General features: G+C 60.0%; 1 protein-coding gene across 29 annotated transcripts in view; it reads right to left on the reverse strand.

The window, feature by feature from the left end:
* The window catches only part of ABLIM2 (actin binding LIM protein family member 2), a 167770-nt gene that overhangs the window by 119243 nt on the left and 24718 nt on the right, over positions 1 to 23809 (reverse strand). For 18 of the 29 annotated variants that reach the window (XR_011257878.1, XM_069594823.1, XM_069594820.1 and 15 more), the window contains exons 1-2: positions 18862 to 18964; positions 1113 to 1256 (exon numbers count right to left, since the gene is read on the reverse strand). Coding sequence is in view for 20 of the 29 variants with exons in the window: in XM_069594823.1 (XP_069450924.1) it covers positions 1113 to 1256; positions 18862 to 18886 (169 nt within the window). In the remaining 9 variants the exon portion in view is untranslated. Of the gene's footprint in view, positions 1 to 1112; positions 1257 to 18861; positions 18965 to 23809 lie in introns of those variants that run through there. The other 11 variants (XR_011257882.1, XR_011257883.1, XR_011257885.1 and 8 more) reach the window with 1 other exon arrangement.

Consider the following 23809-nt stretch of genomic DNA (forward strand, 5'->3'; position numbering starts at 1 on the left):
TCCGGCAATCTTGATTCCAGCCCAGCGTTTCTCATGATGTACTCTGCATTTTTTCCATCCCTTCCCCCAAATGCTACTTTTCATTTGTTTTTAGGAAAGTGAAAGTCGCTCAGTCGTGTCCAACTCTCTGCGACGCCATGGACTATCCAGTTCATGGAATTCTCCAGGCCAGAACACTGGAGTGGGCAGCCCTCCCCTTCTCCAGGGGATCTTCTCAACCCAGGGATTGAACCCAGGTCTCCCGCATTGCGGGCAGATTCTTTACCACCTGAGCCACATGGGAAGCCCAAAAATACTGGAGTGGGTAAGCCTATCTCTTCTCCAGCAGATCTTCCCTACCCAGGCATCAAACTGGGGTCTCCTGCATTGCAGGCAGATTCTTTATCAGCTGAGATATCAGGGAAGCCCTGTTTTCAGGAAACTAAATGTAAATTCTCGAAATCCCTTTGGGCACGACAGAATATGAGCCATCTTTAGTGCAGGGAGGAAGGGCAGGCTGGAAGGATGCTCCCAGAAAGGCTCAGGCAGAGGGATTTCACGTGAGTTATTTTACTCTCTTATCTTTCTGATGTTTGAATATCAAATTATCTATCTGAATTTAGTGCATGTACCTGTCACTTTGTATAACCAGATAAAGAGTCATTTTCATTTGGAGCAAGTGGTAACGTTCTCAGTCCCCCTCCGGTGAGGACGGGGCATGCCTGAGGTTCACGGTCCAGCTCCGGCCCTGTGCAGCCCAAGGTGCTGAGTCCACGCCACCAGGAATGGCCATTTACTGCGTGGCTCTGGGGCCCAGGTGGCCACTTTGGCCAGTGGAGCCAAATCCTCTGACACGGCTACAGCCACTGAGGACGCTGCCCAGGACCAGACCCCGTCCTCCGACCCACTGCCCCCTTGGGCAGGAACTCCTGTTACCGCCATAAGGGATGCAGGCAGGCCACGCTGAAAAGATCACGTGGGTATATGAAGGGTGGGGATCCGTTTCTCCAGTAGCCCAGACCTAGCGAGTTTCCGGGGACACTGTGGGGCCCAGCAAGGCAGCCGGGAGGCGGGCTCCGCCACACGGCAGGGCTGCGCCTGGCCCCGCGGTGGAGCCGGGCCGGGCCGCTCACCTTTGCAGATGAAGCACTGGATGTGGAAGTACTTGCTCTGCACCCGCAGCACCTCGCCCCTGCACACGTTCCCGCAGGTGTGACACAGGATCGCCGTGCTGGGCGGCTTCTCCGGGGGGCTGGGAGCAGCCTGCGGCTCCGACACTGCAGGCGAAAAGGAGCAGCATTAAAAAGCGGGATGGGCTGGGCACAGGTGAGCAACCCGGCACCTCTTCAAGCACTCAGGGCCCCGCATAACCCCCTAGCATGACCCAGAGGGCATCGGGGGACCAGCGGAGGTCAGGAGATGGGAGACCCTGATGGTGGTCCTGTCCCCCACCTCCCAAAGGGGAGCCGATCCCCCCTGGCCCTCCGGGGCCTCAGAAGCAAGGCACCCCAGCCCAGCTCTGCTGAGCTCGCGAGTCCTGCAGACGGGGACCCAGGTCCTGTGCCATACGATTGCATCCTCCTGTGAGCTCACTTCAAATCCACTCTGTGGCCTGGGGCTGGTGACCTGAGTACCGTTACTCTTCCCCCTTACAGCCAGCCACAACTGAGGGTGGCCATGGAGACATCCAGAGGGACGAGTCAGGGTGGATAGCCGAAAGGCCCATCTGTGGGGCTCTGGGGTTTCCGGGCAGGGCCACCGCTCACCCACACCCTCCAGAGGTACCTATGGGGGTCAGCGTGAGGTCACTGGGGCCCACGGAGCGTCTGTGCCCAGGGAGCCCCAGCCCAGCAGTGGCCACAGCCAGGCGGTCAGGGGACGACCAGGGGCTGGGGACCTGCTCCTCTCAGGCCTGATGGGGCTGGGGACCTGGGGGACCTGGGAGGCTACTGAAAGGGCATGGGGGGGAGCCCATATGCCTGGCTAGGGGCAGGCTCGCCCTTCTCAGGCTGGTCCTGGGTGGGAGGTGGACCCAGGCTGCTGGGGTCAGTGTGGGCCGTGCTCTCTGCCCGGTGGGCTTCCATACCAGCCTGGAGCACCGCCTCCCCCCTGAGCTTCACGTGACTCCCTGAGAGGAGCTGGTCCCTTTTCTTCACGGGGAAGCTTGTCCACTCCTCTGCCTGCCTCTGGGTCTCTGCCAGGCGCAGGGATGGAAGCAGACCTCCTGCTCAGCCAGCTCCGAGCGCACAGCCTAGCATGGACCCACATCTTCCAGTCCCACCTGCCGTCTCGGCCTGGGGTCCCCTGACCCGAGGCTGAGGCGAGGATGGGGTCCTGGCGGCGTACCCAGGGGACCCCAGGTGGCAAGAAGCAGCGGGGAGGAAGGAGAGTGTGCTGTCGAGCTGATCTCCCCCTCGGAGACCCTCCAGGGCATCCCTCAGGAGGAGGGCAGGGGGCTGGGGCACTGACCCCCCCATCCCCCAGGTTAGAGCTGCCCCAAAGCAGGGCTCTTGGCCCCCTTTTCTGGGCTGAGTGAGTTCTGAGGTTTTAGCAGAGGTCCAAAGCTCAGGAGCCAGGGAGCTGCAGGCCTACAGACACACATACACAGAGACACACAACTACACACACATGGACAGACAGACACACACATACAGAGACACACAAATACACACTCACACACACGGACAGACACACACACATACAGACACACAGAGACACACAAGTATACACTCACACACACATGGACAGACACACACAGATATACAAGCGTACATTCACACACACATGGACAGACAGATAAACATACACACACAAACACAAACACACAAGCATACATTCACACACACGGACAGACAAGACAAATACACACAGAGACACACACACATACACACAGAGACACACAAATACGCACTCACACACACATGGACAGACACACAGATACAGAGACACAGAGATACACAAATATACACACACACACACGGAAAGACACACAGAGACACACAAGTATACATTCACACACACGTGGACAGACACACACACATTCACACACAGACATACATACAAAGAGACACACAAGTATACATCCACACACGCAAGGACACACACATATACACACGTATATAAGTACAATATACACGTGTATAACACGCACACACAGATACAGACACACGCAGGCACACTGAGATGCTGCTCAACACCATCCCTGACGGAGTGCCAGGCACGGAAGTTTTCCTCACTCTTGTAAAGATGGAGGAGGCGGATGTCACACAGAGGACGCTTCCCCATCCAGCCTCCAGCTGCCCCCCAGCCTCCAGATCCCCTTTCCCCACAGTCCCCAGTGTGGATCCACAGATCCGCAGTGCAGAACTCCCTCCTCTGGGTCCTGCCCGTGGTGAGGGCCGGGCCATGCAGGGGACACCAGGCCTTCCAGGAGGAGGCTCTGAAGACCCCCAGGGTAGCAGCTGTCTGGGGCCAAAGCCATCCTGGGGCTTCCCTGATAGCTCAGTGGTAAAGAATCCACCTGCCCGTGCAGGGGACACAGGTTCAATCCCTGGTCCCAGAAGATCCCACTTGCCGCGGAGCAACTAAGCCTGTGTGCCTCGACACCTGAGTCTGTGCTCGAGGGCCCAGAGATGCAGCTACTGAGCCTGGGCACCCTAGAGTCCATACCCTGCAGCGAGAGAAGCCACAAGGAGAGACCCACACGCTGCCACTAGAGAAGAGCCCTGCTTGCCGCAACTAGAGAGAGGAAATCACGCGCTGCAAGGAAGAGCCGGCACAGCCACAAGTAAATAAATGAGCAAATTATAGACATATATTTTTAAAACTATACATGTATACCAGGACTGCCCTGGTGCTCAGATGGTAAAGCATTTGCCTGCAATGCGGGAGACCCGGGTTCAATCCCTGGGTCGGGAAGTTCTCCTGGAGAAGGAAATGGCAACCCACTCCAGAACTCTTGCCTGGAGAATCCCATGGACAGAGCGCAGAGCCGGACACGACTGAGTGACTTCACTTTCACCTTTCACTTTCATATTTTAAAAAGTCACCCTGTCTGGACAAGCAGGTGCAGGAAAGGAGATAATTGGCACAAACAAGTACCTTGGCATCACCCCCAGTACCCCAGGCCCAGCTTTAAGGACCGCCTCCAGGTTTCAGATGGGTCAGGACCAAACGGCACACTGGACAGTACGGAGCCTGGCGAGGGCTGCGGAGCCCCGCCGGCCGCCCTGGGTGCCGTGGGGACACTTCCCTGGTGTAAGCGTCAGCAGCAGGCTTGCCCCTCTCTCTCTTTTCCTATACGATCATCACAGAAACCCCTCATCCAGTACTTAATAAAACTGCTGGGGGGTGGGGTCCTGGGCTGGAATTAAAGATTCCCCACTGGGCCTGAGGACTGAAACCTCAGGCAGAGCCAACTCCCAGCTGTACACCGCCCCGGGGCTGCCTGGGACTCACGTGGGGCTGAGAGGGTTCCGAGTCACCCCGTCCGCATCCGAGGCTAAATCAAGATTTGGGGGAGGGCTGGTGGCGGCAAGAATGTTGTCTTCTCACCCACTAAGCATACAAAGGACGGTGTGCCTTGTGGCTCCATAAGTGGACACGCAAGGTCTTACACCAGCACCTGTGTGGGATGGATCAGTGTAAGGGGCAGGCGGGGGGGGGGGGTGGCAGACCTGGGTACAGCCCAGCCTCCCCTCCAGCAGGCAGTGACCGTCAGGGGCGGGGTCAGGGGGACGACCTGGGTACAGCCCAGCCTCACCTCCAGCAGGCAGCGACCGTCAGGGGCAGGGTAGGGGGAAGACCTGGGTACAGCCCAGCCTCACCTCCAGCAGGCAGTGACCGTCAGGGGCGGGGTCGGGGGGCAGACCTGGGTACAGCCCAGCCTCACCTCCAGCAGACAGTGATCATCAGGGGCAGGGTCGGGGGGCAGACCTGGGTACAGCCCAGCCTCACCTCCAGCAGACAGTGATCATCAGGGGCGGGGTTGGGGGGAAGACCTGGGTACAGCCCAGCCTCTCCTCCAGCAGGCAGTGACCTGGAACTCCCAGCCATCCAGGTGTTTGTCCATCTGCCCTCTGCTCACAGCACCTGCCCCAGGGGTGGCTAGGACCTCAGGCAGAAAGGCTTGCATAGCGAGCAGCCCAGAGTCCCGCAAACCATAAGAGATCAATGCACAGCAGCTCAGCTCAGCTCAGTCGCTCAGGCGTGTCTGACTCTTTGCGACCCCAGGACTGCAGCACGCCAGGCCTCCCTGTCCATCACCGACTCCCGGAGTTTGCTCAAACTCATGTCCATCGAGTCGGTGATGCTCTCCAACCATCTCGTCTGTCGTCCCCTTCCCCTCCTGGCTTCACAACAGCCGCTGTCATTCGCAAGAACTCACAGCCTGGCACGGCCAGTTTCCTGGTTAATGGACACATACTTGACCTGGGGTGAAAGCTGCTCTAAGGATCGTTTTGTGAGAACACCAGCCCTGCTGCCTGGGGGCTCTGGGTGGCTGGGTGAGCGCAGGGTGCTGCCCCCTGGTGGCGGGAGGTAGACACTGCCCAGAGGGGGCCTGTCGGCATGGGTACCCCTGCTCAGGTGTCCCCTCCAGCCCGCATCTGCCTGCTCGTCCCTGGGGTCCCAGCCTGAGGATCCTGCGGATCTGAGGTTTGGGATTTCTTACCCCTCAAGGTGGACTCAGTCCTCGGACCTCGTGCAGCTGCACAGGCCGGGTGCTTTGCAAACGGGACCGGTGCTCACAGAAGCCTGCAGAACGAGGCCCATGGGCACGGCTCCTGCCGCCCAGTGAGTGGACTGAGGCCGGGGGAGGCGCCCGGCTGGCACGTGGACACAGCAAGAGGGACTCAGGACCCCCTGCGTGGCAGGACTCAGGGCCCTTAGACAGGGAGGGGGTGGTGCGGGCCAGACCTCGTCTCGTAAAGAACTCTTGGGATGAGCTATGAAGCCATGAAAAGGCCTGGAGGGGCCTCAGGTACTTGTTACTGAGTCACAGAAGCCAGTCTGGAAAGGCTACACGCTGCACGACTGACCCCACGACTTCATCAAGGAAGGCAAGACCACGCAGTGAAAGAGCAGCGGGCGTCAGGGCCTGGGGGCGGGGAGGGATGAGCAGGCAGGGCTCCGGGGATTTCACGCGAAACAGTTCTGTGTGATCTCACGGTGGTAGGCATGCATCACTACGCTCTGCTGGGCTCCGGGGCTCACTCGTGTCTGACTCTCCGTGACCCTGTGAACTGTAGTGTGGGAAATTCTCCAGGCCAGAATACTGGAGTGGGTAGCCATGCCCTTCTCCAGGGGATCTTCCCAATCCAGGGATTGAACCCAGGTCTCCTGCACTGCAGACAGATTCTTTACCATCTGAGCCACTAGGGAAGCCCCAGAATACAGGAATGGGTAGCCTATCCCTTCTCCAGGGGATCTTCCTGACCCAGAAATTGAACCGGAGTCTCCTGCACTGCAGGCGGATTCTTTACCAGTTGAGTGACCAGGGAAGCCCATATATTATTACACGTTCATCCAAACCCAGAGAACACACAACACACACCACCCAGAGCAACAGCTGACGCAAACTGTGGGCTTTATATAATAACAAATCAGAACTAGTTCACCCATCTTAACAAACGCAGCACACACAGGTCACAGCAAGTGTAACACGCAAGATGTTAACAGGAGAGACTGGGGATTTGGGGGAGAGTGTATATGGGAACCCCCTGCTTGCTGTTCAACTTCCCTGTAAACTGGAAACTGCTCTAAGAAATAAAGCCTATTAAAAAAAAAAAATTGAGAGAAAGAGAGCGGGAACCACCACACTCCAGACCTAACCCCAAACCAGCAAGTTCATTTTGCTACAATTTCCAGGTTGGCTCTAGCATTTGATTTAACAAGTCCCTAACTGCGATACTAACACGAAACAGAAAGTCAAGTGGTAAGGATCAATCCCACGGGGCTGTGACCACTTAATCTCCCCCGTGATAATGAAACCCCAGCACAGGGAAGCCTTGCTGGGAATAAGAGAACAATTACCAGTAACATCAACACGGAACTCGCGTTCAAAGTGGAGGCACGTGGCTTCCTGGGTCTGACCTGGCGGTCGCTGTGACCCCTCTCTTGTGATCCCTCTGGGTACAATTCTGATCCACCAACCAGGTCCGAGGCCAGGAGAAGCCAGGCCAGGACAGCAGCTGGCAAGGCTGGGCTTGGGCCCACCATGCAGGGGGCAGCTGTGTGACCTTGAGGGCTGGCTGAGTTCCAAGAAGGCTCAGCGCTTGCATCTGTGATGTGGAGCCTGGACTCAGGAGGCACCGTGCAGAATCAGGTGAAGTGGAGAGAGCTCGGAGGTGATGACTGACAGGTGTGGCTGACCAACAGCTGCTGGCTGAGTTCTCCAGGGTCTCAAGGGGAACCAGTCACTCGGGGTGGGGAGGGCAGAGGCTTTGGGAAGGGAGAAGGGGACCTGGAGCTCCTGGGGGCCATACCTTTGCTCACCCCAAAGCCTCATCAACAGCCTGTCCTGGCTTTGTCTTCCATCCAAATGGGATCCATCCAGACCCAGCACGGAAGCTTGCTGGAGCTCGACGCGGGGAGCAGTCCTGGCGGCTGAACCCCACAAGCGCTGCTGCCAAGGTTGATGTCAACCTCTCAGCTCATGTCCACCGCAGTGCGGGTCCCCCAGGACACTGGGCAAGAGCACCCGGGGGCCTGTAGATTTCCCTTCCGGCTGGTGTACCCACCAAACGTTTGGTTCTCCGCCTCACTCCCTTAGCAGACCTGCCTGGGGGCGATCTCCCACTTTGTTCAGAGAAATTCACCAGCCTGGCCTCATTCAAGACTCGTGAGCAAATGTGCCATGCATTCCCATCATGGGACCTGGGAGCTGCTGAGATGCCACCTGAACACGTGTCCACTGCCTCTCCTCTGCGGGATCCTTGCTTGTGCAGGACCATGGCGGGCTGGCCTCCTCCTGCCTCAGAGCATCTACCCTGACCCTTCAGTTCAGTTCAGTCGCTCAGTCGTGTCCAACTCTTTGCGACCCCATGGACTGCAGCACCCCAGGCCTCCCTGCCCATCACCAACTCCCGGAGCTCGCTCAAATTCATGTCCATCGAGTCGGTGGTGCCATCCAACCGTCTCGTCCTCTGTTGTCTCCTCCCGCCTTCCATCTTCCCTGCATCTTTCCCTGACCCTGCTTGGCACCCTAACCGTGGAAAGCACCGCAGGTCGCCGCGACGCCATGCTGGCGGCAGGGCTGCAGGGTGCTAAGTGTGAGCAACTCCCGACTCCAGCCAGCAAAGCTCTCCTCCCTGTTCACCGTTCATGCACCCACCCAACAAACATCTGAGACCTGCTGTGCGCCCAGGTCCCACAGGAGCAAAATAGACCCAGTCCCGGCCCTCACTTGACCCATACCACACACACACCCCCCACGGAAATGGCCTGTCACCCCCATTTTATAGGTGAAGATATGGAGGCTTCCCTGGTGGCTCAGACAGTGAAGAATCCACCTGCAATGTAGGAGACCTGGGTTCCATCCCTGGGTCGGGGTGATCTCCCTGGAGAAGGGAATGGCCACCCACTCCAGTATTCTGGCCTGGAGAATCCAAGGATGGAGGAGCCTGGTGGGTTACAGTCCATGAGGGGTGCAGAGTCGGACACCGCTGATTGAGTACACACAGAGGTTCAGAGATGCCTGGGGACTCTCCCAAAGCCACGTGGCTGGATTAGGGACTCGGCCAGGGTCCCTGCTGCTCCGGTGTCCAATACCAGCACCCCCTTTGCCGCCTGCTGCTCTGCAAGTCCGTCATGCACTGGCTTGTTCACCAAACAGGAGCAGAGGAGCCGGTGGGCATTCAGGGAGGCGGGTGTGCAAACTGGCTGGGCACAGGTGTGGCAGGTGCCAGGAGAGGGCACACGCAGGGCCCAGCGAGTGGGGGTGGAGGGCAGGTGCCCCTCTTGTTCCAGGGACTCATCTCACCCCTCCTGCTCCAGACAGCAAAGCACACGGCGTTCTGCGGTCATCGGGGACTTTTTCAACTCTTTATCTCCACTCAATCCGCTCACCTTCAAAGCCTCTACATATGGTCCTGTCCCTTCCCCAAGGGTCCGGCTAACACTGGACCCCCGAGCAGGCACTGCTGGCTTGGCCAAGGACCAACAGCCCTTGTTCAGCTTATTTGCCAGCCTTTGCTCTCGGGGTCAATCCACTTCGCTAACGGGACATGGAGTCCCTGCATCCTCGGGGAACCCGAGGGGAACCCATGCTCCATCAGCGAGAGGGTTCTGTAGCCCTTCTCCATCTTGCTCTCTGTGTCATTGCCAACAGCTGGCGTGGAGTCTCCACACTTTTTAAGTCTGCTTTAACACTGAATAAGCTTTACACGACCGTGCGTCACAGCCTCTCCTGGGGCTCTGATGCACCCAGAGCGGGTCCCAGCTGCCGAGTTCTCACCTCCCCTCTCTGGCTTTTCTAACGATGACAGTGAGCACAGAAGGACCGAGGGAGGCTACGGGGCCGTGGGCAGGTGCTGCGGGGAGGTGGACCTGTGTGCAGTCAGGGAGGGCTTCCAGGAGGAGGTGGCGCACGCTGCAAAGGCACCTTCAGGTCAGCAGCAAGCACACGTCACCACGCCCTCCTCCTGGGCCAGGGGCTCCGAGAAGTGCCGCTCCCTGGGGCCGGGGACCAGTGCAGACAGAGCAAGGGGCTCCCGGCCAGGCCCCGCTGGGCGACGGCACTCACACCGGGCGGCCACCAGCATCCTGCAGCTAGCACAGCCTCCAGCACAGGGGCTGGTTTAGACCGGCTTTCTAAACAGGGAGTTGACGGCACGAAGACCTTAGGGCGTCTGTCTCCCCTGCCCTCAAGATACTCTTTACGGGCCGTCGGGTTCAGGAACAGGCCTGGGCCTCTCCTACTGTTATATGTTGGTAAATCAAAGCAAAGCGCCTGTAGTCACTCCCCGTCTTAACCTCCTTAAGGGCTGGCTGCGAACGAAACCGGGAACCAGGACGCGGCTCTCTGATCCGGCCCGTCTCGCCAAGGCTGTGGGGCAGCCTGAGCCCAGTGAGCCGGCTGCAAGGGTCTCCGCACTGCCAGGCCTGAAGCCTCTGCAGACACGTCATGCATCCGTCCTCGGCGAAGCCACGGTGGTACCAGCTCCTCGCCGAGCTCCTGCTGGCACAGGGCCAAGGAAGACACGGTCCCGCACCCTGAGGAGCTTACACCCAAGGGCACGGAGGTGGAGACACACGTGGAAACCCCTTGCAGGAAGCTCACCGCACTGATGCTGACCCCCGGGCACAGGAATGTTCATCCTGAGACCCGTCCCCAGGCCTGTGTCTATAATTTCACAAGTGAACGGCAGGGACCCGCCGGGGTGCCACCGCCGTGTGAAGCTGTGTGTCCTCTTAGATTCCCAGCAAGCATGGCCTCTGTGACCCCTCTGCAGCCCCCTGTCCTCAGCTGAGCCCAGGAACTGCCCTGCGGCCAGACAGCAGCTCCTGGAGGCCAGTGATGAGCGCCGCTCTGCCTGGGGTCTCAGGACTGGACCCGGGGCTTCAGCACAAGTGTCTGATCACGTGTCTGACTGGACACGTAAAGACGGCTGGACACCAGTCCCACGTGCAGGCTCCTCTCCACACTTGGCTTTGACCCTCCTCCTGCTCAGCAGCGAGCTCTGAGACCCTCCCTGGGACCGGGGTGGACCTTTGCCGCTGCCCCGACCCAAGTCACAGTGCCACAGACCTCTGCCCAGCTTCCTAGGTTGCCAAGTCCGGGAGCCCAGCGGCCAGGGTGTGAGGAAGCCCAGACCACCCCGCACATCCCCCAGACTTGCGAGTCGGGGCACCTCCAGAAATGCCAGTCCCCAGGGCTTGAGTCACCCCAGGCTTTCTTGCTTTCCAGCTGAAATCACAGATGCTGTGGAAGAGAGATGCAACATCCCCTCGGAGCCCTTTCTGAATCTCTGCTCCTCGGAACCTGTGAGTGTCACAGAACACCTATCTGATGCCGTGAAGGTTTGGGTGGTTAGTTACCCAGCCTTGGAAAACCAGAACGCCACGCCAACCTCCAGCCCAGGCAGCCCCGCCCCACGTCTGTACAAGCCCCGCCCCCCACCCCTGCGCCTGCCCCGCCTGAGGTCTGCTCCGGAGACGGTAAGGTCACCTCCTCCACAGCCTAAGTCCCACAGGTGCTGGCCTTTTTGACCCAGGAAAGGAAGTGCCCAGAGTCTGGTGTGACCTTGACTGGAGTCGTCACAACCACCCGGCAAGGTGGATATCATTACACGCATTTGGCAGAGCTAGAAACTGAGCTCAGGAAGGTCAATAACCAGCCCAAAGCCACACAGCCAGAAGGGGTGGAGCTAGAGTTCAACCCCAGGTCTCCCTCTCTCCTGGTACTCTCAGTTCAGTCGCTCAGTCGTGTCTGACTCTTTGCAACCCCATGGACTGCAGCACGCCAGGCCTCCCTGTCCATCACCAACTCTCGGAGTTTACTCAAACTCATGTCCATCGAGTCGGTGATGCCATCCAACCATCTCATCCTCTGTCGTCCCCTTCTCTTCCTGCCCTCAATCTTTCCCAGCATCAGGCTCTTTTCCAGTGAGTCAGCTCTTCGCATCAGGCGGCCAAAGTATTGGAGTTTCAGCTTCAGTATCAGTCCTTCCAATAAATATTCAGGGTTGATTTCCTTTAGGATGGACTGGTGTGATTTCTCTGCCCTAGGACGAGTTCATCACCTTCCGGGTCTGGTTCCGGAAACGGGCTCTGCCTGCTCCAAATTCAACCAGGGCCACCCTAGCCAGTTCCCACACAGATGGCACACCAAAATCCCCCAGGCGCCTGGGCCCAGCTGCTCAGCCAGGGAGATGCCAGGTTAGGACTACAGGCCAGCTGTCCTGGCCCCAGCGACCAAGGGCAGAACTCAGGCAGAGTTTAAGCGGAGAAACCCCAGATTCCTGCTTCATGCAGGGACCGCCCCCCACATACACGATGACCCCCCAGCCCATGTGATGACCCCCACCCACATGACGACCCCACCACCCACACGATGAACCCCCTGCTCACGAGACGGCCCCGCACCCACATGATGACCCCACCCATGAGACGACCCCCCTGCCCACGAGACGGCCCCCCCGCCCACATGATGACCCCCACCCACACGACAACCCCCCGGTGCCTGGAAAGAGGAGCCTCCATGGGTTCCCAGCCAGCGAGGATAATGGGAGGCCACACAAGGGAACCCATCCGTGGCAGATGGAACTGAATCCCCCTCACGTCGGAGTCCTGGCCCTCAGCTCCTCAGAACGTGACTGGGTCCTGGAGAGAGGCACGCAAGTTACAGCGAGGCCTCTCGGTCTGTCTCCAATACGACTGTGTCCTTATAAACAGGAAACTGGGGCAGAGGCGCACAGAGGTTCGAGGAGTGGAGACACAGGGAGGAGACGGCCATCGGCAGGCCAAGAAAGGCCCGGTCCCCACAGACCTCAGAAGGAGCCCGTGCCGGGGACAGGGTGATTTCAGGCCCCTGGCCTCCAGAGCCGTCTGAGAAGAAATGTCTGTGGGATTCGTTCCCGTGGCCCCCGGAAACCAACCCTCCCGGAGCGGGAGGCAGGGCTGGGGACTCGCCCCTCTGCTGCCCCCGGAGCCTGTCTTCCTCTGCATGGAGGGATGGTCACGCTGCCCCAGGCCGGGCTTCTGCAGGCTGGCATGTGGTAGGGGCTTTGCAGGAGTGGTGTCTGCTGGCAGAGGCATTCCCTTCGGAGGTAGAAGCGGGGAGAACACAGCAGTGAGCACCCCCACCCCTGGAAGCTCAGGCTGCCCACGGGGGGCGCCCACCGTCAGCTCCAGCTTCTGGCAGTTCACAGACTCCTGAAGCTTCCAGCAGCTGGTCCAGGCTCCCCGGCCACCCACGTCCCTGGAGGATGTTATTTCATCGCCGGAAGAGCTGCCCTTCCTGACCGGCAAGGCATCTAAGTATCTCACGGGTGGCATTCCGGAAGGTCAGGGCTTAGGTGGGCATCTGGGCCCATCCCCACCCCAACACAGGGGAAAGCAGAGGGCAGGTCTGAGGCCAGGCCGGGGCCAGGGCTTGGGTCCCTGGACTCCCAGGCAGGGCCACGGCTTGTCCCTCATGTCACCTTGCGTGGGCCAGGCGGCCACCACTGGGACAGCCTGGGACCTCGTCTCGGTCTTCGGCGTACGGCTCAGGCCCAGCACACAGCAGGTGCCCCATGAATATTTCTGACGAATGATGGGAAATGGGGGGATGCGTTTGGTGACTCAGAGCACAGAACGGCGCCCCGCAGGGGTGAGAATGAACAGTCTGAGTGACGACATCAGCTTTCAGCTCCTGGGCCTGGACTATCGGCCAGACACGGCGCGGGGCAATTCCCACCAGTGACCCGGGGCACAGCCGGGAGTGGGCACACGGCACCACGGACACTGGAGCCCAGGCCTGCAGGACCCCAAGCCCCAGCTGTCAGCTCCCGCCGGGCGGCTCTGTGCGTGCTGCGTGCGTGCTCAGCCGCTGCAGTCACGTCTGACTCTGTGACCCCCGTGGACTGTGGCCCGCCAGGCTCCTCTGTCCGCGGGATTCTCCAGGCGAGAATACTGGAGTGGGTTGCCATGCCCTCCTCCAGGGGATCTTCCCGACCCAGGGATCAAATTCACATCTGTCTGCATCTCCGGCATTGCACGTGGATTCTTTACCCACTGGGCCACCTGGGAAGCCTGAGGGTCTGTGAGGGCTGTGCTAATCCTGCCAGGGACCCTCACTCTCCAGGCAGAGTGGGGGAGAGCAGCCAGCTGGGGGGCTGGCCGACAGGCCCCTTGTGCATGCGGGCCCGCTCAGAGTCAGAAGATGCCCCATCTCCTGCCCAGGTCCCTGGAGATGGGGCAGCAGCCTTGGCCTGGAGACACCACCCGCCTGGCGGGGACCCAGCTGCCCCTCAGCTCACCATCAGCGAGTCTCAGTGGCCCAGAAGAGCCCTTGGCTTTGAACCCAGCAAGGATGGCGCGGGCGTCTGAGGTCACCACACCCCGCCCCCCGCCTCTCCTCCTGACCCCTCTCCCAGGACACTGTCCATTGTCCAGAGCCTGCTGCCGACCCATCACTTAAGGTCCAACTATCCTGTTCATTCTGCACATCAGGGAACATCCTCTCTTGACCATTCTGAGATGGACACACAGGTTCCAAGGACGGAAGCAGCTTCCAGGCCGGAACTAGAAGCCCTGTCTCTCTGGGTCTTGCTCTCCCCTCTGTGGCACGCTGCATGGGGCTGGGGGGAGAGCAGACAGCTGAGGGGTGGAGGGCAGGGAAGGGACCAGCTCTGGGGGAGGTGGGTCCACCTTGGACCTAACTCGCTGTGTGGCATCTTCCCGGGGTGCCCCAGCTTGGCAAACCTTCCTGTCCACGGCTATTTTCATGGACTCTGAGCAACCTGAGGGCCACAAGCTCACATCATTCGTCAAAAGCATCTATTTCACCTGCCGTTGGAGCCCAGCCCCATCTCCTGTGGTGGAAGGGCCCTCCTTCACTTGAGCCTGGAGTCCAGGCTCTCCGCGTCCTCCTGAGGGCCAGCAGCCCTTTCCTGGAGTCTGAAGACCCCGGCCTGACCCTCCTCCAGTGCCCGGCCTCGTGGCTCCATACTTGCCCCCCAGATGCTTGCCTGGCAGACAAAGACCGTCCTCCCCCAAGTCATGAAGCAGCTTCCCATGACCGAAGCATGCAAAACCCATAGCAACGTTCAATTTAAAATTCCTCCAACCTGCTCCTCAGGGCCACTGCCCCTCTGTCCACTGATGTGTACGGGATTCCAGACCCACAGGGAAGGCCAGCCCTACAACCCTCACGTTTTCTCCACAAAAGGTAGACCTTAAGAGCCTACTTAGTGATCTGTGTTGCTCAGGAAGGGGTCTCAGCTAGGGTCTGAAAATCTGAGCTGGACGATCCTTACCCAAGTCAGACACCCTGCCCACCGGCTTCGGTGCTGCCTGGCCCCTGGCGGGAGTCTGTGGACGGAGCAGGGTGTGATGGGTTGTCTAGTGTCCGTTGGGTGGTCCTGCAGGAGTTCCAATCTCCTCTCTTTCCTCGGAGAGGCGGCCAGGGCTGGGGGAGGGTAGCAGGGACAGCAGCTGGCCTGCGACTTCCGAGGGCAGGCTCTGTCCCCAGCGGCCACCCAGAAATACCCACGACTCTCCTTTCTGCCTGGCTGTGGGCTCTGCACGCCAACTGGCTCGAGACGCACAATCACCTCCCACAGCAGCCGGGGAAACCGAGGCTCCAAGGCTCAGCAACTGGCTGAGATCCCACAGCTTGTAACCGGCAGGGGAGGGATTCGAGCCCAGGTCTCTGTGTGACCAGCCTGGTCTTCCGTTTCTTCTGGCTTCCCCGCCCTCCCCACTTCCTTTAACCTCCTGCCCTTTTGCGTGTTCTCCACCTAACCCGCCGGTCCAAGGAGGGTGATGGCAGGGGAAGCGTGTCCTGTGTGTGTGTCTTGTTAGAACTGGGGGTCTGGTTGGTTGTATGTTCATAGACGTGCGCCCAACACCACGATCAACTTTAGAGTATTTCCATCCCTCTGAAAAGTAAAGCCTCTGCCTGCAATGAGGGAGACCCGAGTTTGATCCCTAGGTCAGGAAGGTCTCCTGGAGAAGGAAATGGCAACCCACTCCAGTACTCTTGCCTGAAAAAAACCCATGGATGGAGAAGCCTGGCGGGCCACAGTCCATGGGGTCGCAGAGAGTCGGACACGACTGAGTGACTTTACTTTCACCCATCACCATCCCCGCCCCCACCCCCCGCAACCAGTGACCTTTCCGCCTCTGTAACAGATTCACCTACTCTGGACATTGTGTCTGGCTTCCTTTGCTCAGGTTAAGGCTTTCAAGGTTCATCCACGCTGTAGCAAGGGTCAGCGTGTTGTAACTCTTTTTGTCCAAATAATTGTCCGCTGCAGGAACACACCACCAGACTCCGGGGTGGTTTCTACCTTGTGGTTGTTACAGCTTCTGCTCTGGGCGCTCCAGCACAGGCCCTTTTGTGTGGATGGCCCCTTTCTTGCTGGTCACACGGTAACTCTGCATCTAACCGTTCGAGGAACTGCCGGGCTGCTCCCCTAAGCGGCTGCATCACTTCACCCTCCCGCCAGCAGCTTCTCCACGTCCTTGTCAGCATCTGTTACCACTGGTCCTTCTCATCACCGTCACCCTAGTGGGCTTCCCAGGTGGCGCCGCGGTGAAGAATCCACCAGCCAATGCAGGAGACGCAAGAGACACGGGTCCACTCCCTGGGTCGGGAAGATGGCAGGGACGGGAGGAGGAGGGCATGGCAACCCACTCCAGTCTTCCTGCCTGGAGAATCCCCTGGATAGAGGAGCCTGTTGGGCTACAGCCCACAGGGTCGCAGAGTCAGACGCGACCGAGGGCGCACTTGCTCTGATGGGCGTGAGATGTGTCTCGCTGTGGCTTGGGTCTGCATCTCCTGATAGCCCCCGAAGCTGAACACCTTTTCACGAGCTTGTTCACTACCCGTATACATTCTTTGGAAAAATGTCTATTCAGATCTTCTGTTCCTTGAATTTGGCTTTTTCTGATTGAGTTATAAGAGTTTATATATTCTAGACGGGCGTCCCAGGTGGCGCTAGTGGTAAAGAACCTGCCTGCCAGTGCAGGAGACGTAAGAAATGCGAGTTCCATCCCCTGGGTCGGGAAGACCCCCGGAGGAGGGCATGGCTACCCGCTCCAGTACTGTTGCCTAGAGAATCCCATGGACAGAGGCGCCTGGCGGGCGACAGTTCATAGGGCCGCAAAGAGTTGGACACGACTGAAGCGAGTCAGCACGCACGCACACACATATTCTAGACACAAGCCCATCCTCTGATACATGATTGGCAGATACCGTCTCCTGTTCTGTGACTGGTGTTCTCATTTGCTTCTTAATGCTCCTTGCAGCGTAAGCCTGCTTCATTTTGAAGAAATAAATCCAATGTATCTATGTCTTCCTGCTTGTGTACTTAGCGTCATTTCTAAGACACCCCCGAGATCAAAAATCCTTATCCTGATATAATATTTTCTTCTAAAAGTTCTACTTCTTTAGCTTTTAGCTCTTCTTATAATTTTACATAAATAGAGCCATGTCTCCCTCCCTGGTACTTTTATCACAAGATGCCGTTTCTTCGTCTGTGAGTCGGGAACAACAGGGCTTATCTCACTGGGTTTGTGCAGTTTTTAATATCACGATTGTTTTGCCCATCGTCCGCTGAGAGCAGGGCGTGAAGGACACCAAGTTCTCAGCTGAGTGGAGAGACCCGCCCAGCCGCCGGCATGGAAATTCCATCTGAGAACTGAACATCGTCACATGGCTCAGCTCCTGGAATCCGCCGGTGTTTTCAGAACAATCCAGTACACACGGCAGGTCAGGGGATGTTATCTGACCCCCAGCCAGCCGGAGCTCTAAGGCCAGGAGTGAGACCTCCACGTGGGGCTGTGTCCAGCCAGCCCGGGGAGGCAGGGGCACCCACAGCTACACATCTGGGGGGACAAATGTGGAGAGTCTGCTAGGAGGGTTCAGGGCACCGTGGGTTCAGAGCACCATGGGAGGGAAGAGCTGTAAACACCCCCATTTTACAGAGGGGGTCTGGAGCACCCCCCACCCCCACCCCAGAGCAAGACAGTGCCCAGACCAGGCCCACAGTGAGGTCAGGCCAGAGGCAGGTCCGGCTTCAAACCTTTGTCGCTGCTCACCCGGCACCCCAGGGGCTGCTTCCTGCATAAACCCCCCTGAGCCTGCAGAATGCTGACGGGGACACGCGGACGAGGGGTCCCGGATCCCGCCTCTGGACAGACGCCACAGCTGGGACAGAGGATCTGGCTGAGGCAGGGTCTGCTGGGCACTGAGCCTCATGCCAGCGGCGCCCCGAGGACCAAGCTGGGAGCACTTCAGGATGGAGGCTGGACACTGGCCGGAGCCCCCCCGCCCCGAGCACCTCGGCTCTCAGAGGCTCTCCCCGCTGCACCCCACCTCTCTGCTCCAGGGTCCAGGCTCGCTCCCCTGCACGCCCCCCCCCACACCCCCCCCACACCCCCCCCCCCCCCCGTCTCCTCCTCCAGCCCCTCCCCCTGCCCCGGAGCTTTCTTCCCGGAATCTGCCATCCCTGCCACACGCCACCTCGTCCGAGGTGGGGTCGGAACGGATTGGAGCTCCTTAGCGTTTCTTTCTACCTTGATGGGCCCTGCTCGCCACATCAACAGCAGAAGGACTGGAGTCATGACGACGTCTCTTAAGGCCGGTTTCCCGGCCTCAGGCCCAGCCGACACTCTGGGCTGGACCACGCTTCTGTGGGCCCACCCCGTGTGCCACGGCATGGTGAGCAGCATCTCTGGTCTCAACACCCACCCCAGGGGCCTGTGGCACCCCTCCTCAGCCAAGCTGAGACCATCAGAAGTGGCTCCAGGCAGGGCCAAACGCCCCCCACCCTCCCCCGGGAGCAAAGTCACCCTTGGTTGAAGACTGAGAATCTCTAGGAAAGAAGCAAAGGGCAGGGGCGGGGAGGCACAGAGGCTCAACCCAGAGTAGGGGCCCGACAGCAACGCCCGCTGCAATGAACCTGCCCAAACCCTCCCCTTCCCTGAGCCTCAGCTTCCTCATCTGTAAAATGGGTCACATCAAGAGTCCAGAGGAGAGTCGCCAAGGCCGGGCACGAAGCGGGCATGCGTCAGCTCCAGCCGCATCTGCCTTCATACATGGCAGAGCTCACGCTGCCTCCCCTCGGGTTGGACCCTGGGCTTCCTGGGGGGACTGGATGGAGGCTTCTGGTCAGAACAGAAGCCTTCCTCCCGGGCCGATGGTCAGAGCGGTAAGGGCACCGTGGGCCTTACCTGTCCCTCCTCCGGGCATCCCCATGGACTGTGATCTCCACGAGCCCGGCCGGCACCCGTGAGGCCACAGGCGGGCGGCAGCTGGCCGAGGGCTGGAGCCTCTGCGGCCAGCACGTCCCTCAGGGGACACGCCAGAGGGTCACAAGGCAGCGGCCGCCCTCATGCCCGAAGAGGGCCGGGCCGAGCCCTGCCCAAAACACTGAAATAGACTGCCACCCCACTCCAGAGACACACCTGTTCCTGGGTGTCCGGGAAAGCAGCTTTGCAAAGGCAGTGGGGGAGGGTCCCAGGAGAGCTGGGTCCGTCTGCGGCCCCACGTGGCTCGCCCGCAAGCCCCCCCACCCAGCACCTCCCAGCCTGTGCCCGGGCCCTGGGGACCCAGCCCCACAGCTGCGGCCTCTGCAGCAGACATTGACTCTCCCCCAGTCTGCAGACCAGAAACCCCCAAAGGCTCTGGGGCGGTGGTGGTGGGGGGGGTGCTTCCCTTCATCGCCAGTTTCTGGGGGCTGCAGGCATCCTGGGCTAACATCCACATCACTGCTATCTCGGCCCCCGAACTCACAGGGCTGGATTTTCTCTGTACGTCTCTGAGTGTCCTTCTCTGTCTCTTATACAAGGACACCAGTCACTGGATTTAGGGTCCCCTCTCTTCCAGGAGGACCTCTTCTCCATCCTTACCCTGATTACCCTGCAGAGACCCTATTCCAAATAAGGTCACATGTGAAGGTTCCGGGTGGACATGAATGTCGGGGCGACCTACTTAACCCACTTGCAGCCCCCGTGTGCCAGAGGGGAGGAGACTCAGGCTTGGGACACTCGGGGGGCCCCTAGGCATACAGGCAGCATAAGAGACGCTGACTGCCCGGTCCCCTGGTGCCCCTGTGCGCCTGGGTGTCTCTCTGCGACACTTGGCGTTAAGCTCTTAGGGGCAGAAACACCCTGTGAGCCATGAACCACACAAGCAGGAAGGCCTGCCTGGCCCCCAGCACGTGGCCCCTGAGACCCTGCAGGCGTTATCCTGGTTAATTGAGCGCGTGATGGCCTAGTGGCCGGGGGCCAGGATCCCACAGAGAGGAGGCTTGGTGGCTACGCCCTGGAGCACGGGTCGTATTTCCCAGTGCTCAGCTGCAGCAGCTCTGGGGGCGGGGCACACCAGCCCTCCACCAGCACCCAGCAGAAAACACCTCATCCGCTAGTCTCTGGAGAGTCAGAGGGGGTGCTGGCCGCTGGCGGGGACCTCCGGCCTGATCTGACATTCACTAACCACACTAGGTCTTCCCTGGGGGCTCACACGGTACAGAATCCGCCTGCAATGCAGGAGACCCAGGTTCGATCCCTGGGTCAGGAAGATCCTCTGGGGGAGGGCATGGCAACCCACTCCAGTGTTCTTGCCTGGAGAATCCCATGAACAGAGGAGCCTGGCGGGCTACGGTCTGTGGAATTGCAAAGTGTCAGACATGACTGAGCGGCTAACACTATCACGACTAATGGCACTGGTCTGAACCTCTCCGCCCGGTGGACGGTGGGTGGTAAGCACAGGGCTGCAGGCAGCATCATGCCAGGCCCCCGGGTCCCGCCAGTGGGTACGGATGACGTGTCCCAGGGAGAGAATGACAGCCCCACGTGCTTACAGAGGAGGAGAGCTTCTCTCCACTCATCTATTCTGCAGCTTCTATGCCTTGCGGTCTATGCCCAGCTCGGGGCCGAAATGACCACCACGTTGGCGACGGCGACACAGACAGCAGCCCCCGCTGAGCCCCCAGCCAGCCTCGCGCTGCAGGGACCGCCATATCCCTGCTTCCCCTATGAGGACACCGAGGCAGAGACGGGAGCTGGGGCAGCTCTCGTGAACAAGAGAGACTCGCGGGCTCTGAGTCCGAGAGTCAGACGGGAGAAGAGGGGCAATATGGCGACTGGTTCCTGACCCGGGGTATCACAGGGGGCAGTGGGCACTCCCGGCGGGGCTTAAGGGGATGCCCCAGTGGAGAAAACCCAGGGAGACTCAGAGCCCAAGGGGTGGCGAGCTGCTCGACTCCGGGACGGAGGCTGGGGAGGGAAGACAGGGAGCTGATGTTCCCGGCAGGACGGTGCCCTAGGCTACGTGAGGCTCTGCTGGGATGGGAAGGCGGGCAGGGGCCGGGGCAACAGACCTTCCGTCAAAAACCCTGGGTTGGTCTCACCCTGAGAACGAGGGAGGCTGGGATCTGCCCAGGCACTCGAAAGAGAATCATCGTAGGAGCCACCGCGGGTACCGTCCACCCACAGGGCAGGCACCGCTCCGGCCCAGACTCAGCGTGGCTCAAGGGCCCCTCGGAAGGACCGCCTCCCTCTCCCATGCATCCCAGCGAAGATGGCTTGGACATGAACCCCAAGCCCGCTGCTTCCTGGGGAGAGCGCCCAGCAGAAGCCAGCTGTCTTGCCTTCCGGCCTCACCTCCCCAGGGCTGGCAGCTCCCTCACCAGGGTCATCCCCCCGGGCCTGATGCCTCCTGTCCATTTGGGCTTGGGAGGGGCAAGACCTCTGTGCATGGCATGAGCGGCCACAATACTGCCAGAAGGACCTCCCAGGAGATGGGAACTGTAGGCTGGGGGCTCCTTGGCCCCTGGGGCAGAAATCCGCCCCTGGCCTGGTTCAGCTGGCCTGCTGGTGTTTGCTGACCACGCTAGGTCTTCCCTGGGCTCCATGCCTCTCCAGGTATCTGCCTGACTGACCCTCAGCTCCGGGCACCTTCCCCGCCCACCCTGCCCGGCCTGCACCAGGGCCCCCATGGAGGCCAGCACACCACCCCCAACCCCAGGCCATGACCCACCGACTGCAGTGGCTGCCGGGGCCGTGGGAGACTGCCCTCGGCTTGTGGGAACACCTACCCCGCCCCACAGAGGTTCCAGGGGCCCGGGGACCCACGGCCTCCTCTCCCATGGGCTCACGTGGTGTCCCAGGACCAGGGGTGGCAGGGGGCGGTGCCTGGGCCCTGCCCGTGGGAGACTGCCCTCGGCTTGTGGGAACACCTACCCCGCCCCACAGAGGTTCCAGGGGCCCGGGGACCCACGGCCTCCTCTCACATGGGCTCACGTGGTTTCCCAGGACCAGGGGTGGCAGGGGGCGGTGCCTGGGCCCTGCCCCTCTTCCGCGTCTGTTCTGGGGGGAGGGGGCAGGAGGGGCAACACGAGGCAGCACCCACGGGGAGGACGGGCCGCGGCCGCCCAGCCTCATCGTGGGAGATTCCTGCCCCGTGGTCTCTCCAAAGTCCCTGTGCGCACTCAAGGCGGAGGACCAGGACCCTAAGCTAACGGTGGATGTGAGCCTAAGCTAACGGTGGATGTGCACATCCCCCCCCTGGGATGGCGACCAGCTGGGGCTGTGGGGGAGCAGTCCCTTCTCACCTGCCCCGGACCTCACAGGATGAGCCCCCATCTATCCCTCTAAGGATGCAGGGTGAGGGGTGAGGTGGGACGATGTCCCTTCCCCACCCGGAACCTTCCAGACTGATTCTCAGGGAGGGTGACAGAGAGGCAGAGCTGCGCCCTGAAAACCCACGAACGGCTGCGTCCAGGGCACTTGGCACCGGGCTCTGTGCCGCCGGCGGGCAGCTTCCACATGGTTCTAGCGTCAGCGCACAGAGACGCACCCACCCGGCAGTGGCCCCACGTGCACAGGGTGCAGCCTGCAGATGGGCCGGGCCCGGGCCCTCTTGCTCCCACCCCCTCACCAGGGTCCCCAGTCGGGGGGAGAGAGCTCTTCCGGCCCCGTGGCTTGGTGTCTGCTCCCGTGCCTGGCTTGGTCGCCGCACGCACACAAGTGGAAGTGACCGCCTGCGGGTTCAGGCGTCACACACCTCCCTCTACCCTTCCTGCACAGAGCGCATCCCCTAGGCCAGCCCGATGGTCTCAGGAGGAAGATGGAGAGGGGACAGGGCCAGCCCCCTGGGAGCCCGGACTGGTCAGCTGAGCTCTGGCCAGCCCGCAGGCCCCAAGCCAGGATAACCGATTGCCGACTTAGCCTCTGAGCTTCGGGGTTGTTCGTCCCACAGCGTACTAGCTTCTTGAGACCTGCACCAATGGGTGAAACAACACTCCTGGAAGCCGGAAGTCCAAACTTGGTACCTCGGGGTTGGAATGCAGGTGTCTGCTGGGCAGGGCTCCCTCGAGGCCCGAGGGGAGGATCCTTCCCACCTCTTCCAGCTCCTAGTGGCAGCCGGCATCTTTGGCTCACGGTGGCATCACCCCATCTCCGCCCACCCTGCTGCTCCCGGCCCCTTCTCCTCTGTGAGTCTGTCTGTAGCCTCCCTCTGCCCCTCTAAGAATCACTGTGATGCATTTAGGACTCACACAGATAATCCAGGATGATCTCCCCAGTGCAGCAGCCTTACCTTAATCCCATCTGCAAAACCCCCCATTTTTTCAAATACTCACAGGTCCTAAGATGAGGACGTGAAATATTGGGGGTGGGGGAGTGTTTTTCAGCCTGCCACACGCGGCAATCATTTATATGATATCTGAATACATAACAGATTTTTTTTTTTCACCAAACAATGCTTCGCCCTATTACTTGGGATGTGCTCTGCTATTTTCCTTTCTTTTTCTAGACTGGGTCTGCTCTTTTTCTATTCAATTCAACCTCTTACGTAACAAAGGCTGCTGTGACCCACTAAACTGATTTCACACCCACAAATGGGTTGCCATCTGCAGTGGAGAAAGTTCTATTCTGACTTCTATGCCTGTACCCCTGCCAGAGTGGGGCGACCAGGCAAAAATGACAGTGATTTAAGGAAAAGAGAGAAACACACTCTTCCTGGCCTCAGAGGGTGGGCAGGACTGCAGGAGCCTGGAAGGACCACCACATGTGAGGGCGTGACCCAGGCCACCCTGCCCCGTGCACAGCCCTCCATCTGCGGCCCCAGCAGGCTGGCTCCAGCCAGAAAGGCAAGGGGGAAGGTGGCCAGGTGGCT

Source organism: Ovis canadensis, chromosome 6 (assembly GCF_042477335.2).
Source record: "Ovis canadensis isolate MfBH-ARS-UI-01 breed Bighorn chromosome 6, ARS-UI_OviCan_v2, whole genome shotgun sequence".
Lineage (NCBI taxonomy): Eukaryota > Metazoa > Chordata > Mammalia > Artiodactyla > Bovidae > Ovis > Ovis canadensis.